The following is a 14984-nucleotide window of genomic DNA, read 5'->3' as shown; positions in this document are numbered from 1 at the left end:
GGTTGTTCTTTAAGTAGTGTATTATTTCTTCTTCATGATTGATATCTCTTGCTGTTTTGCTATAATGATTGTTATGATGAGTGAATCTGTTCACTAGAAAATATAGTGGTAATGCATGAACCTGTTCCCTGGGAAAATATAGTGGCATATCTGCATTTGATATAGTCAAGTGGAATCACTCTGAAAAAGATACTCAGGTTCTTTCACTGTAAAAATCAAATATCCTATAGAAGATAGGATTAGTCATCTCATTGACTGCGTTAGTCCAGTACAGGAGACATGGAATAACGAGATTGAATGTTGACTTTGTGATTGTGCATTCTATCATAAGAATGACTTTGGCGTATTATTTGCTTTATGATCAAAGAACTTCTCTATCTATTAGGACAAGCATGTGTCTTAATGATGTTTCAATTGTACTAGTGATGCATATAAACATATTAATTGCAAGAATTTTGGTTTTTCAATATAGAAGTTTGCATATCCCTGTTGGTGCTGCCTGTGGTTCTGTTAAGGGTTGGATTGGCTTCCTAAGGTTAGTCTCCAATTGTGTTTGATGTTGTCTGAGTGGGAGCAGACTAGAGAGAAGTGCCCTGTGGGAGGAAAGGGGTTAACCGTTAATGCTGAATTTTGAACTTACCGCTGTTTCTTCTTGTCTTCACTGTTGCCAGAAATCTTGAGATGAACTGCTAATTTGTGGATGTGGTGCTTGCCATCTACATGTACGTTGTGTCATGATGTTAAGTGTGCTGTGATGTTAAAGATGACCATGTTATTGAAAATGATTTGGCTGAAACTGATTTGGTGTTTATTGTTGTTTTTTCTCTAGGGGCTTGAATTTTCAATATTTTATTTCAAATGCTATTTCCCCCCCTCTTACTGGGACATTTTTTTGTGCTTGGTATAGGAAATTATTGTAAGGCTGGGTTGGAATTCTTATTGTGATGTTAAGCATGTTTATCTCTGCTGGATGTGAAGTATAGTAAGAATGTGGTGTATGAGGTTGTAAATGAGTTGTGTATAGTTGTCTCACATAGTAGCTCTTTTTTGCTTCAAGTTTTATGATGATGATTGTGATGCATGAATCTGTTATATGGATAAATATCTTGGAGAGATTACCTGCAAGCAAAATAAACAATAGAGTTGGATGCTCAATTGGACTCTTGTGCTGATTGAGTTGAATGTGATGGGCACCTGGGGTGGAATATTTTCTGCATGCTTGTTTATGGAAGATCTAATATCTCCATAAACACAAGCATACCTGTTGTCTATGGAATCTCAATACTGACGCATATGAAAAAACACTATATGCAGGACTTTTGGTGATTCATGAGATCAGATGCCCGCAACATGGTGGCTGATCTATCAGATCGATGGATATCTTTTGAGGTTCTTTGTCACCGTTTCATTTGGTTCTTGCATTTACATTGCCTATCTTGTCCATTAGTGGCTTTGATCTCCATCTGCTGTATTTACTTGTTATATCATGTTTTGTTCTAAACCATTACTGTCTTTTTGTTATCCACACTTGTCCAGAACTACAATGCCTACTTCAAGATCAGTTTTCTGGCCTGTAAACATTTTCATGTTAGTGGATATCTGCACCTTCATGGAATTGCTGATAATTACTTAAAGGTGATTGTCATCTTTTTCCTTTTAATTTGAGCTTGATTTGTTTCTCTTTTCTCTTCCGACTAGAATTTGGAGTCTTCCTAGGTGGTTTGACTGATCAAAATGCATGAAGGGGTATTGATAGTGTTATTCTTCCTTCTTTTTGAAATAGTAAGATATAGGTTGGAAATCTTCAAAAACTAGTGAGGATATATTGCAATCGCTTGGAATCATTCCAACTGCTCGATCTGAATTGTCAGTTGGATTTATCATTGATGTTACTGAATCCAACTGTGGTTCATTTGATCCATGCACCAAACTAAATTCATTTGGTTGATGAAAGAACAAAGCTCTGTAGTGGTTAAGTTTGAATGTTAAGGCTTAACATGATAAAATGTTTCTCGCATTTGTGTAGCATCTATTCGTATTTGAATTGAGCCCTTGTTTGGTCTACATATGAATTCAAGCAAGTTATAACTTGTGAATATTCTTATGGTTGAATAAGCTGGACAAGTTCTTGCTGGGTTTGTGGTTTAGGTAACACAAATAGGAAACATTTCTTTCTTTTTTCTATTGTTCAAGATATATAAATGAGACTCGTGCTTCCTTTAAATTCTTGGATCAAACAGTATGTAGACAAGCATTTCATTGTCATTTCAATGCAAGAGTTGACATATGAGCATGAGAAAATGACTCTTTTAAGTCCAATTGAGGATACTGCTTGAGATAATACAAGAAAGATCTTCAAATGCTATATGTCTTTGCATTGGAAGCAGGTGTTAGAGGGATTATAATTACTATTTCACTCTGCCCGTTGTTGTAGATGAAAAAGATCCTATTTCCTCTCTTATTGCTCTTTGCTTCAGTGCTCTGTGTTCATGGCGAGTTCTAACTTCTTACTTTTGTCTTTGCAGTGATTTGTTTCATCATTCTGCTCTGAGTTCAGTGTGACCTGATGCAACCTGTGTTCAACTTTTGGTTTTGATTCTGATTCTGCCTCTGCTACTCTTTCTTATTTTTAATCTCACTTGAGTTCCACTTGATTGATTAAAGTATCTACCAAGAGAGAGATTATGGGAGATTTTATGGAGTTGCTAATTTATCTTTCTAAAATGAAACTTTGAAACCCTCAATTCTTTAATCATTTAATAGCAAAGTTTTTGAGTTGTCAGGGAATCTCATTATGCGGAGGAATACTCGCGGAAACCGACCTGAGCTTTTTATTGCTTCGCTTTGCGGAAAGGTACGTAAATTGGTTCTTATGGTTTGTCGGATCATTCTTAGGTGGTGCTTTTTCCAAGTAATTTCACTGACTTCATCTGAATCATATTAGTATGATCCAACACAATCTAACTGATAAATTCTTATAATTGAGTTATCTATTATCGACCAAGATAAATCATAACATCGATTGATACTTCCTATGCTTTCTTTGAGGCTTCAAGTACATTAGGAGTTGTCCTTATAATCTCTAACTTGGTACTCGGTATCTCCCCATTGTTGGTGCTGCACTTGTGGTGTCCTAAAGCACAGGTGCCTCTAGAATACTTGAAAGATGACTCGATTAGCCCCATTTGATGTGTGAATTTAAAATCACGGCTAATTACAAAATTTTATATTTTTACGTTTTAAAAAATTATATTAATATTTTTATAATTATGAAAGTAAAATATCTAACTCAATTTATTCTGACTTTACCGATGAAAATATGAAAATAAGGGGAAAAAATATTCTTAACATTCTAGTCGGTGGTGGGCGATGGCACTGCTAGGGGTTGCGGGTGATTATTATAGATAAGAAGAGTGACGACAAGAGATGAGAGTTGCTCGGGAAATATATCAAAAGGGTCGTCGATGCAAATGTCGAGCGATGTTGCTCGGCAAATATGTCGATGCAGATGCAGAGTGATCCTCACCTCTCGTCGTCGTTCTTTTCATCCATAATAGTCATTCGTGGCTCTCAACAGTATCATCGTTTGTCACTATCGACGATGTTCGTTAGCACTAATTAAAATGTTAAAATTATCTTCTTATCTTTTGTCTTCGAGTTTTCGTTGTCAAAATCGATGACATTAGGATAAATAAATCAAGATATTTTACTTTTATAATTATAGGGATTAAGGATCTTAAATCATAGGTGTCTCTCGAATACACTTTAATAAATCAAGGATCTTAAACGATAAGTATCTCTCAAATACAAGATGACTTGATTAGCCTCATTTAGGGCTAATTATAAAATTTTTAATTTTTTTATATTTTTAAAAATATATTAATATTTGTATAGTTATGAAAATAAAATATCTAAGTTCATTTATTATAATATTATTGGTTTTACCAACGAAAATATGAAAATAAAAGACAAAAACATATTTTTAACATTGCAATTTGTAATGATAGATAGCGTCGGTGGTGATGGGTGACAGTACTGCTAGGGGTCGCGGGTGATTATTGTGGATGAGGAGAGCGATGACGAGAAGTAAGGGCTGGCAAATATATTAGTGCAGACACATATGTTGAGTGGCGAAAGGGTCATCAATGCAAATGTCGAGCGAAGTTTTTTTGACAACTATGTCGATGCAGATGTAAAGTGACTCTCACCTCTCATCGTCGCTCTTCTTATCCATAACCATTAACAATGTCGTCTTTCGTCACCATCGACAACGTTCGTCACTACTAACTAAAATATTAAAATTATCATTTTTTATTGTTTATATTTTTATTAGAAAAAATTGATGGTATTATGATAAATAAATCAAAATAATTCGCTTTTAACTTTTTAAATTATAAGAACCTTAAGACAGTTAACTACGTGGGTAATTTATAATTAACCCTCATGACAAATAGTGACTAATTTTGGGGAGCCTAAGCTTCGCGCTATATGGATGTTGACCCTCCGAGGGCGTCCTCCTCGACCCCGCCACCAACCCGAGGGCGCCTCTACCTCCCTGACCTCGCCCGCGACCCCCGGAGAGGATGTTTCCGGTCCTCGTCTATTACCACGACGGCGGTTTCATCGTTGACACCGTCGCCTCCCCCGTGTACCTCAACTCCCTCGTGGCTTCAGCTAGCGAAGTTGCTGTGTCCGTGAACTATCGTCGATTACTAAGTTTATTCTACATGTTAATTCTTTATTTAACTCGAACGATTACTAAGTTTCCTATAAAATAATCATAAATATAATATTTTAACTCTCTTGAATATTTTTAATTCTCCTTCATTAATCTACTTTCTAAATTAAACATCTAAGTAGGTCTTGTTAGGTATTCACTCGACCTAATTTTTTGAGGATCCCTAGCCGAATTCTCCCAACTTCTAACATAGAATTTGCAAATATTGGATTTCAATTTGTTTTAGGCAATCAATCAAAATATGCTAATAGTCGAAAGATTACTAATCCATCCCTTATAAACATGTTTGGACAATTTATAGAAAAAAAAAAGCCTCTAGTATTGGGCTTTTTTAAAAAATTTGATTAAAATACTCTCATTTAATTCATAAAATGATTATAATTATCCTTTGACTAAGTTTGATTTAATTTTTTAAAACTAAATTGATTTTTTTTAAAATGAATCACACCAAATTGATTCAATTAAATCTTAACTATTTTATATGATTTAATTAAGTCTTACATTACCTCTTGATTTCTTTTAAATTATCCCCACCTCCTCTACCTTAGTTTTCTCTTCTTACTCCATCTCCACCAACTATTCCTCCCTCTTAGTTTTCTCATCCTCTCTCTCTCTCTCTCTCTCTCTCTCTCTCTCATCCACCTCCCTCACCCCTTCTTTTTTCTTTTTCTTCTTTTACTTCTCCTCCTCCTCCACTCCTTCCCTACTGTCCTCCTCCTCCTTATAGTTTATCTTATATTATGTATATATATATATATATATATATATATTAGTTTCTATATAAAATTATCTTAGATTCATCATCAAACTAAAATACTTAAGTCATTTATATAAAATTATTCACAAAATCATTACATTCGAGTAACTCTCCGTCGAGTTGTACTCAAATTATACTCTTTTACATAACATACAAAAAATATATTAATTTTTGTATAAAATTATTTTAAATTTATCATAAAATAAATGATAAAATCTTACATTTTCTATTTTCTATATTATTATAGTTACACTCGAAATTGAAATAAGTTAAACTCGATTATCTAACCTATTTTAAAATTAAATTTTTTATTTTAAAGATAATTCTATTAGAATATGATTGTAACAAAAATTATACTATTTTTTAATTTTATAATAAAATTAGAATATGTTTATATAAAAATTAATATTTTTTTAGTAGATTTTGTGAATGAGAATAACTTGATTGTAACATGAATATAAGAACTCTAACCCGACTCGATTCAATCCGAAAGGATCCAACTCGAATTGACTTGACTTAGCCAAATCAATCTATGAATCGATCGAACTTCAAACAATCCGATTTAAGGATGTTATCAGGATTTTTCTAAAAAAATACTCCCTAATATAAACCAAATTGAATCACCATTTGGTGAAACCAATATGTTTGTGCATGTTTTGTAATGTTTGAAGAATGGATAGATCTAGAAAGTTCTAAAAACACAAAAAAACCAACCACTAAACACACCCATTATATCATGCCTTACCTACTACTTCAAGCTTCAATATAGGCATAGACAAGGTGGCCATGCCTCATGAGCTGGCTAGCTATATTTTCAAGGAACACTAACCACATTAAGGCCATCACTAGCCATCATCTAGCCAACCCCCCATTGCTTTCCACCTTTGAATGTGAGGGTTTGCAACCACTCTTCCTTTGTATATACAAAAATACAACAAACACACAATAAAAAGGTTTCAACTTATTTAAGTTGGAGTTTCTATCATAGTTTTCTAATGGCAATAAGAACAATTAATTTTTGCTATCAGTTTTGGATTATTAATATTTCTTCATAATTTATGAAAGTGGATCTTAAAAGATAGATTCAATGATTTTATCCTTATAGATTCCTAATTACTCTACTCCTCAATTAATGTCCATTGATATTTATCAATTCTAAACCCCATGTGTGTAAATATCAAACAATTATTTAGATAAACGGCTGAGATTAAAAGATGAAATGGGAAGGACGGTTTTGATGGAACTTTCCCATAACCTTCATACGTCATTTACCCAACTGGCACTCACAGTAATAGCCACATAAAAAGTGGGCCAGCGTCAGACTCATTGCGCTATTATTAAAGGTACGGGGTGGGGTGGATGTCATCGTCACCAAACCAACCAGTCTCGACTACCATCCCATCTTCCAAGAGACAGCATCGAGCCATGGACGCCGACGCCGACGCCAACGACGAAGTCGTCATCGACGCGCCACCCTTCATTCGCGTTTACAAGAGCGGCCGGATCGAGCGTCTTGTCGGCACCGATGTTCTCCCCGCCGGACTCGACCCTGCCACTGGCGTCGCCTCCAAGGACGTCCTGGTCGACCCCGCTACCAACCTGACGGCGCGGCTCTACCTGCCTGACCTGTCCGGCAGCTCCCCCGACAAGAAGATCCCCGTCCTCGTCTACTACCACGGCGGCGGCTTCGTCATCGAGACCGCCTTCTCCCCGACGTACCACAACTACCTCAACTCTCTCGTGGCCGCGGCCGGCGTGGTGGCCGTGTCGGTTGACTACCGGCGCGCGCCGGAACACCCCCTCCCGGCCGCGTACGACGACTCGTGGGCGGCGCTCCGGTGGGTGGCGTCGCGGCCGACGGAGGAGGCGTGGCTTTCGGAGCGCGGGGATCTTGGGCGCGTGTTCTTGGCCGGGGACAGCGCGGGCGCCAACATTGTGCACCAGATGGCCCTGCGAGCGGCGGAAGATGGGCTGGGCAGCGGAGACACCGAGATCAGAGGGCTACTGCTGGTCCACCCGTTCTTCTGTGGGGCGGAGCCGCTGGAGTCGGAGAGCTGGGATCCCAAGGCGAGGGAGTGGGTGGAGCGCTTGTGGGCGTTCGTGCGCCCGGGGACAACCGGGCTGGACGACCCGTGGATCGACCCGCTGACGGAGGAGGCGCCGAGCTTGGCGGCCCTGCCGTGCCGGCGCGTGCTGGTGACGGTGGCGGAGAAGGACATGCTGCGGAAGAAAGGGCGTGAGTACCAGGAGGCGCTGAAGCGGAGCGGGTGGGATGGGGAGGCCGAGCTGCTGGAGACGGTGGGAGAGAACCATGTCTTCCATCTCGTTGACCCCAAGAGCGACAAGGCGTTGGCCAAGCTGCAGGCGGTGGCCGCCTTCCTCAACTCCTGAGCTCATCAAATGATGGATGATGGCCATCTCTTGGGGAGATTCCTTCGAGATGTCCATATGGTGGCCATGAAATGAGATCTTTGTGTCTGATCCTTCTAAAACCAAGCAATAAAGACTTCGTTGTGTCGTCAGTCATATCTGCTGGTCAACAGTTGCTTTCATTTAGCTTCGATGATCTCTGTACATTTCTAAGGATAAATGGTTTGATATGAGGATTTTATGACGATCTAACAAAATCCCCATCATGCAGAATATTTTGTCTGATTCAACACGTTTTTTTTTTTCTTACATCAATAGATATTTCTATTTTACTGCGAGAAGAAAGAGTTTTTTTTTTTTTTTTGCTTCCATCAATAAATAAGGTTGCTTTATTTATTTTACGAAAATATTCTGTTTTGATTTATTATATATATATATATATGTATGTACAATCGATGCAGGAGTTGCGGGCAAAGGTGGCCTCGTCCAACAACAAAGACCACTCATGGAGAAGATGATAGAACATAATACAAAGCTTATTGAGGGAGCATGGATTAGAGGGCAATGATTACTAAGTATTTGTGTCAATGTTAATACAAATGCAAAAGGAGAGAAATCGATACTGGGATCAGTTCAATGAGTCAGCGGTATGGCGACCATCATCTTCATTGTAGATACCGTGATGACAATCACCATCGGCGTCGAGCAACAATTGCGTTAATGTCGATGTAGAGTGGTATGAGGCGGGCAACGATGAGGTGAATGGCATGCTCCTCATAGAGACGGGTGGCGTCATGATAAGAATAGACCTTATCATTATAAGTGGTGGCTAGACAACTACATCGGCATCGACGTTAGCAATGTCGTTGTCCGCCACCACCAACGTTGACCATCACCGAACGTTAAAATTATATTTTTAATTTTTATTTTCATATTTTCGTCGATAAAATTTATGTCATTAAGATAAATAAAGATAGATATTTCACTTTAATAAATATAAAAATATCAATAAAAAATTTATAATATAGGGATCGATAAGGCAACTAACTACAAGTCCAATATGTAATTAGTCATAGAAAAAGACGTTCCACTAAAATGGATGACGAGCGTTGGTTTCATTTTCCACCAAACAGCTTCTTTGTTGCCGGAAAAAATGGTGCGCCCCTTCACTAAATTATTGGCTAACCAATCGATACCTTCTTACCGGCTTCTTTTGATTATTCTCTTAACTTCTCTCGGAAGGATTCAACATATTGTTGATGGCGTTGAACTTTCAACGGCGGGGATCGCAGGTTATCTGACGATGGATTCTTACATATGCGACACTCTATCGTCTCTTCCTCAGCTCAGCTTCTCCGTCACCGATGGATACTGAGGACGAGATCATGTTCGAATTGCTACCACTCATCCGCATATACAAGAGTGGCCGCGTCGAGCGGTACCAGGATAACGAGACCGTCCCGGCCTCAGTCGACCCTGCCACCGGAGTCTCGTCGAAGGACGTGGTGATCGCAGCCGACACCGGAGTCTCGGCACGCCTCTACGTCCCGGGTCTCGGCACCGACGCGCAGAGAAGAATCCCCGTCCTTGTCTACTACCATGGCGGCGCTTTCTGCATCGGTAACCCCTTCATGCCCATGTTCCACAACTATCTCAACTCCCTTGTAGCTCGGGCTCACGTCGTCGCCGTCTCGGTCAACTACCGGCTGGCACCGGAGCACCCGATCCCGGCCGCCTACGACGACTCGTGGAAGGCGCTCCGGTGGGTGGCCTCCCACGCAAACGGGGGCCCGGGGCCGGACCGGTGGCTGGCCGACCACGCCGACTTCGACCGCCTCTTTCTCGCCGGCGACAGCGCGGGGGCCAACATAGCCCACCACATGGCCATGCGAGCGGGAGCTGAGGGGCTCGAACGTGGCGTCGGAGTCCATGGGGTGGTGCTCGTCCATCCGTACTTCTTGGGGTCGGAGCCGGTGGAGTCAGCGGCGTTAAACCCGGAGATGACTGCCAGATTGGAGAGGTTCTGGGAGTTGGCATGCCCGACGGCCGCAGCGGGCGTCGACGATCCGATGATCAACCCGCTGGCGGATGGTGCGCCGAGCTTGGTCAGCATGGACCGCAAGCGGGTGTTGGTGTGCGTGGGGGTGGAGGACGTTCTGAGGGACAGGGGAAGGGCTTACTACCACAGGCTGAGGGAGAAGAGGTGCGGAGAAGTGGAGCTGTACGAGACTGATGGAAAAGGCCACACCTTCCATTTCTTTGACCCTACTTGTGATGAAGCTTTGGCTCAAGATAGAGCCATCTGCTGCTTTCTCGATAGAGAGAGAATGAGAGAGTCTGCCATAGAATAATTAAGCGACTATAATATATATATATATATATATATATATAAAATAAATGATGATCTTACAATATTTTATGATCTTAATAGCTAAGTTACTCACTACCTTCCAAACGCTTATTTCGCTTGCCTTACCGACTACCAATAACTCAAACAGGCTGGCTGCTGAGATCGGCAGCCGTGTTTTGGCTACGCTTTCCTTCCCTGTACTCTCCGTAGGAGTAGGAAGCCAAACCCCAGAGTGAGAGAGCGAGAGCGACGCCCTTCTCGCTGCCGAACTTCTCTTTGAAGAAGATGACTGCGAATACCTCGGTCACCGGGATGAACACCGCGATGAGGACGCCGGCGAGCAGCGTGTTGACGCAGAAGATGACGCCGACGGTGCCCAAGAAGAGGAACTGCCACAAGATGGCGCACCAAACTAGTACGACGTAGTATCTGAACTCCCCTTGCTCGTAATGCTTTGCCTCCCTTGGAATGGCCTGCAAGGCCAACGTGTGGACACAAGATTAGCCCAGAAGGAGCTACTTGCAGCTCGATTCATCGAACACATCACGGGGGAAGAGCCTCATCACCTGGAAGTCCTTGTTCACTAGCATCCCTACAGTGCAGAAAGCCGTCGCGAAGAACCCCATCACCATCTGCATCTCCATCACCAGCGTGTAGGTTATCGCCTGCTTCGCCTTGGTGTACGTCAGCTCCACCAGCGGGAGGAATAGCCCGTAGACGGCGGCCGCCCCCAGCGTCAGAACGAACCCCAAGTAGTACTCCCCCCTGGTCACGTTGTTCGGGCGGTCGGAGCTCACGTGGAGGCCCAGCATCACCGCCCCGACCGTCAGCAGCACCACCGAGTTGATCGAGTACGGCGTGAACTTCTGCTTCACTAAAACGAAGGCGAAGAAGGCGGTGAAGACCAGCTGCGCCGATATGAGGAGGGCGGAGGTGGAGACGGGAAGGAAGGAGAGCCCGTACGCGTAGAGGAAGTCATCCAGGCCGAGGAGGAGGCCGAGAGCAGCGCAGTACAGGAAGAGTGGCCGCGTGATGAAGAAAAGCTTGGTGGGGGGTTGGTGGCGGTGACTAGGGCCCCGTAGGAGTCGGCGGCGGCGGTGGAGGTAAGAGACGAGGAGAGGGAGGAAGATGATGGGCCAGCCACCGGTCTCGAGCCATCCCGAGAGCCACTGACGCTTGCCACCGCTGTTGAAGTAGAGGCGGAGGAGAAGAGGGCCGCCGGCGTTGCCGATCGCCATGAGGACACAATTGACGGCGATGAGGGCCCTCCTGAGGCCTTTGTTCATCTGGGGAGGGGCATCCTTGTACCGGCGGTCGAGGTCTTGCCCTTCCACTTCCATGGAGCCTTCCACGAGAACCGAGGAAGATGAGAACAACTCAGACGGTTCAATTCCTATGGAAAGAACAGAAACGAAGGAACTCCGTATCACATTAAAGGAAAATAATTATGCTTCTGTATAAGAAATCTGATCATTGTTGAACTACGTTTACGATAGGTAATATGATATAAGACTGTCATATCGCATGAAGATGTAGATTTGACAGTGGTCATTGGCTCCGAGTTTAACGCTCAGAATGCTTCCAAAATTGGTACATCGATCTTATCTTCTCATCTGCTCTTGGAAGGCACTGTATCTCGTGCATGCAGGTCCACAGAAAGTTTTGGTGTGCTTCACACAAACAAAATGAATTCACAGCAGCAGTTTTATCTGCAAATGTAGAGCTGAGACAGGTTCTGTGACCCAAATCCAACAGCTGCAATGTTGGGTAGATTGGACTGCAGCAGAAAGGAGAATGCAGGAAGCTGTCGGCAGCAAATAAGCATGTGTCTGTCATGTTCTTGCTCTGGCTGTGGTTTGCAGCTGGGTCAGCAGCAAAGTAATGCAAGCTAGTTTGAAGATTTCCTCACCTAAGAGTGGAAAGAAAGGGCGATGCAAGAGAGAAAGGAATACTGTCTTCTCAAAACTTCGCATGACGTTCAAGTGGAGATTGAGACGATATGATTGAAACTACATGTCCACTTGCTCACAAGAGAGCCTATTTTGGTTGACCACTGCGGCTTGCAATGGAAGGCTTAAATGATGTATTAAACTTTGATTGATGCTATCGTTAATTATAGAGTGTTTAAATTAAATATAAAAATGAATTAAATTGTAATCTAATAGAACGGAATCAAATCAAAATTGAATCGAGATACGATGGATATACAATTATTAACTTAAATTTAAATATTTTAACTAATGAATCAAACAAAGTTATTGTGTTAATTTGTCAATCTAACTAACTTATCAACTTTAACTTAAATATTTTAGCTAATAATTTAGTCTAAATAAAATTAATATACCAATTAATCCATCACAACCTGGGATAGTCACATCAAAGTCACAAAGAAAAACCATTGCATTGTATCATGTACCATCAACACATGTTTAATGCAGTTCATATTGATGATTTAGGTGATGGTGGCAGGTGAGAAGAAGCAAAAAGTACATGTAGTGAATGCATTACGCCATAATTACGGGGAATTGCTTCCATGATTTCCACCACTAAGAGTTAGAAAATGATCACATCAACCCATCGTCAATGCAGAGTTCATGTAGATATAGGAGATGGCGGCAGGTGAGAAGAAGCAATGAATGCATAGTGTTATAACTAAGGGGAATTGCTTCCTTGTTTTCCATCACTAAGGGTTGAAAATGATCACATCAACCACACATTTCTACAAGTCAAAATTACCTTTTCGTTTCGATTCGTGTCACGGCCAGGCCCACGAATTAAACCACACTGGACGCATGTGCACGTGCAACACGCTGCGTGCCCCAAGTCGTCCCCATCCGTCCCGAAGCTGTCGCGGAGGCGCCGTTGACCGCGGTGACACGTGCACGTGACGTCGATCGCTTTCGAGGTTCCACGTCTGCTCCTCGCTTCGACCGGTGCGAACGGAAATAAGAAAAACGAACCGGACCGGCTCCCCACCCAACACCACCGGCCCACCTCGTCCTTATCCCCACCACCGCCACCGCCACTGCCACTGCCACTGCCACTCAACCACCACCCCACCCACGGGCTTCGCTATACCCACCCCCGCACCGACGCCACTACCTAACTCCCGCCACGAACCATAACCCTAGTCCTGAACCGCATTCATTCACGCGCATCCGAACCCATGGACGCCGCCGGATCGGCGGAGCGCCGCCCCGGGCCTCCGCCGCCGCCGCCGCGGAAGGCCGCCCCCGGTCAGCCATGGTCCCACATCGAGACTGCCCACCTGATCGACTCCTACGAGGAGCGATGGTACGCCTTGAAGCGCGGCCAGCTCAAGGCACATCAGTGGGAGGATGTTGCCGCCACCGTCGCGGCCCGCTGCGGCCTCGACGAGCCCTCCAAGACCGGCACCCAGTGCCGCCACAAGATCGAGAAGCTCCGCAAACGGTACCGCGCCGAGCGTCTCCGCCCCGTGCCCTCCGCCTGGCCCTTCTTCGGCCGCATGGACCGCATGGAGCGCGGGCCCCTTCCCCTCTCCATCCGACCCCCGGGTCGCCCGCCTCCCTCCTCCGCCCTCTCCACCGACGAGGACGACGCCGACGAAGCCGACGACAACGACGACGAGGGCGAAAGGGCGGGGAGCAACACTCGGAGCATCAACGGGATCCTTCGGGAGCCCAATTGGGGGCCATCTAAAGTTCGCAGGAATCACGTCCTCCCCAAAAGGAGAAATTTTGAGGTGGAGGAAGGGGACTCCGAGCAGGAAGAATCGGAGGGGGAGGGCGCAAGCGGTGTGGAGGCCATGTCGCAGCTGGCGGCAGCTGTGAGGGGGTTCAGCGACACCTTGGTGCGGATGGAGAAGAGGAGGATGGAGCTGATGAGGGAGATGGAGAGAGATTGGATGGAGATGGAGACGAAGAGGGCCGAGATGTTGAGGGAGTCGCAGCGGTGCCTCTTGGACATGATCGCCGACGCTTTCCCTTCATCCAAGAAGGCCAAGAAGTCTGGGAATTTATAAGCTACTGCCGCAAAAGGTCATGCAACCTCATGCTCTTGTCCTTTGTTCTTTCTTACCACTCTATTAACAACCACCATATCTCAGATGATGATATGTAATTTAGTGGGCCTTTCCCTCTCTATTTATTTATTTTTATGCCCATTTAATTGCTTTCATTTTTCTCCTACGCACATCTGTAGGTGGGAACTGCAAGGATCGGGTAACAGTATGCTGTTGTTGAATATAAAGATCATAAGTTTTAGCATCTTAAAAGTCAATGGTAGTTTGCTTGCTAAAGTTCTGATTGGTTTGAGTTGCCACAAAAAAGTTTGCCCCTTTTTTGCATGCTATATAGTATACATCAAGCAAGAGTCATCATATTGTTAATACTCCAAAAGATTCTTTGGTCAAGGTACTGAAAAGGATGGATAATTATAGGAATTTATTCACCATAAGGTTAGATATGTTTTTCTTTTTATGGCAAGCATGAAGGAATGGATACTGGAGAAATAAGTTGACATAACTCAATGGAACAGTGGTAGATATGCTTTGCTATTGTATAGGCGGTCGACATTGATAGGTTTGAATTCTGTCACTTAACATTACCTCACCAACTTAAACTGTTACTCTTCACTAGTGATTACTATGCTTCTGGAGGCCAATGCCACTAAGATAAATCAGTGTTTTCATGCGTCCTTGAAGATACGGCATTGAGCACTATATGTTTGGGTTACAAAGGCAGTTGTATCACATTCACGGTACATATTACGATGCCATGGTTTAATTA

General features: G+C 43.3%; 4 protein-coding genes across 4 annotated transcripts; 3 read left to right on the top strand and 1 right to left on the bottom strand.

Moving 5' to 3' along the window:
- The first annotated feature begins 6838 nt into the window (after nt 1–6838).
- LOC135674519 (probable carboxylesterase 12) lies at nt 6839–8021 on the top strand. Its single transcript, XM_065184448.1, has one exon. It carries the CDS (start codon nt 6855–6857, stop codon nt 7884–7886), a length of 1032 nt encoding a protein of 343 aa, XP_065040520.1. The 5' UTR covers nt 6839–6854; the 3' UTR covers nt 7887–8021.
- Nucleotides 8022–9229: 1208 nt separating this feature from the next.
- On the top strand, nt 9230–10308 carry LOC135674518 (probable carboxylesterase 2). Its single transcript, XM_065184446.1, has one exon. The coding sequence runs from the start codon at nt 9230–9232 to the stop codon at nt 10214–10216; it is 987 nt and encodes a 328-aa protein (XP_065040518.1). The 3' UTR covers nt 10217–10308.
- On the bottom strand, nt 10209–11737 carry LOC135674517 (purine permease 3-like). Its single transcript, XM_065184445.1, has 2 exons — nt 10782–11737; nt 10209–10688 (listed from the first exon to the last, which is right to left on the bottom strand). The coding sequence occupies exons 1-2, from the start codon at nt 11553–11555 to the stop codon at nt 10356–10358; spliced, it is 1107 nt and encodes a 368-aa protein (XP_065040517.1). The 5' UTR covers nt 11556–11737; the 3' UTR covers nt 10209–10355.
- Nucleotides 11738–13243: 1506 nt separating this feature from the next.
- On the top strand, nt 13244–14475 carry LOC103985342 (trihelix transcription factor ENAP2-like). The gene has a single exon (XM_009403006.3). It carries the CDS (start codon nt 13382–13384, stop codon nt 14216–14218), a length of 837 nt encoding a protein of 278 aa, XP_009401281.2. The 5' UTR covers nt 13244–13381; the 3' UTR covers nt 14219–14475.
- Nucleotides 14476–14984: the final 509 nt, after the last annotated feature.

The sequence above is a fragment of the Musa acuminata genome, chromosome BXJ1-5, assembly GCF_036884655.1.
Source record: "Musa acuminata AAA Group cultivar baxijiao chromosome BXJ1-5, Cavendish_Baxijiao_AAA, whole genome shotgun sequence".
Classification (NCBI taxonomy): domain Eukaryota; kingdom Viridiplantae; phylum Streptophyta; class Magnoliopsida; order Zingiberales; family Musaceae; genus Musa; species Musa acuminata.
This window is presented reverse-complemented; position numbering and strand designations above follow the sequence as displayed.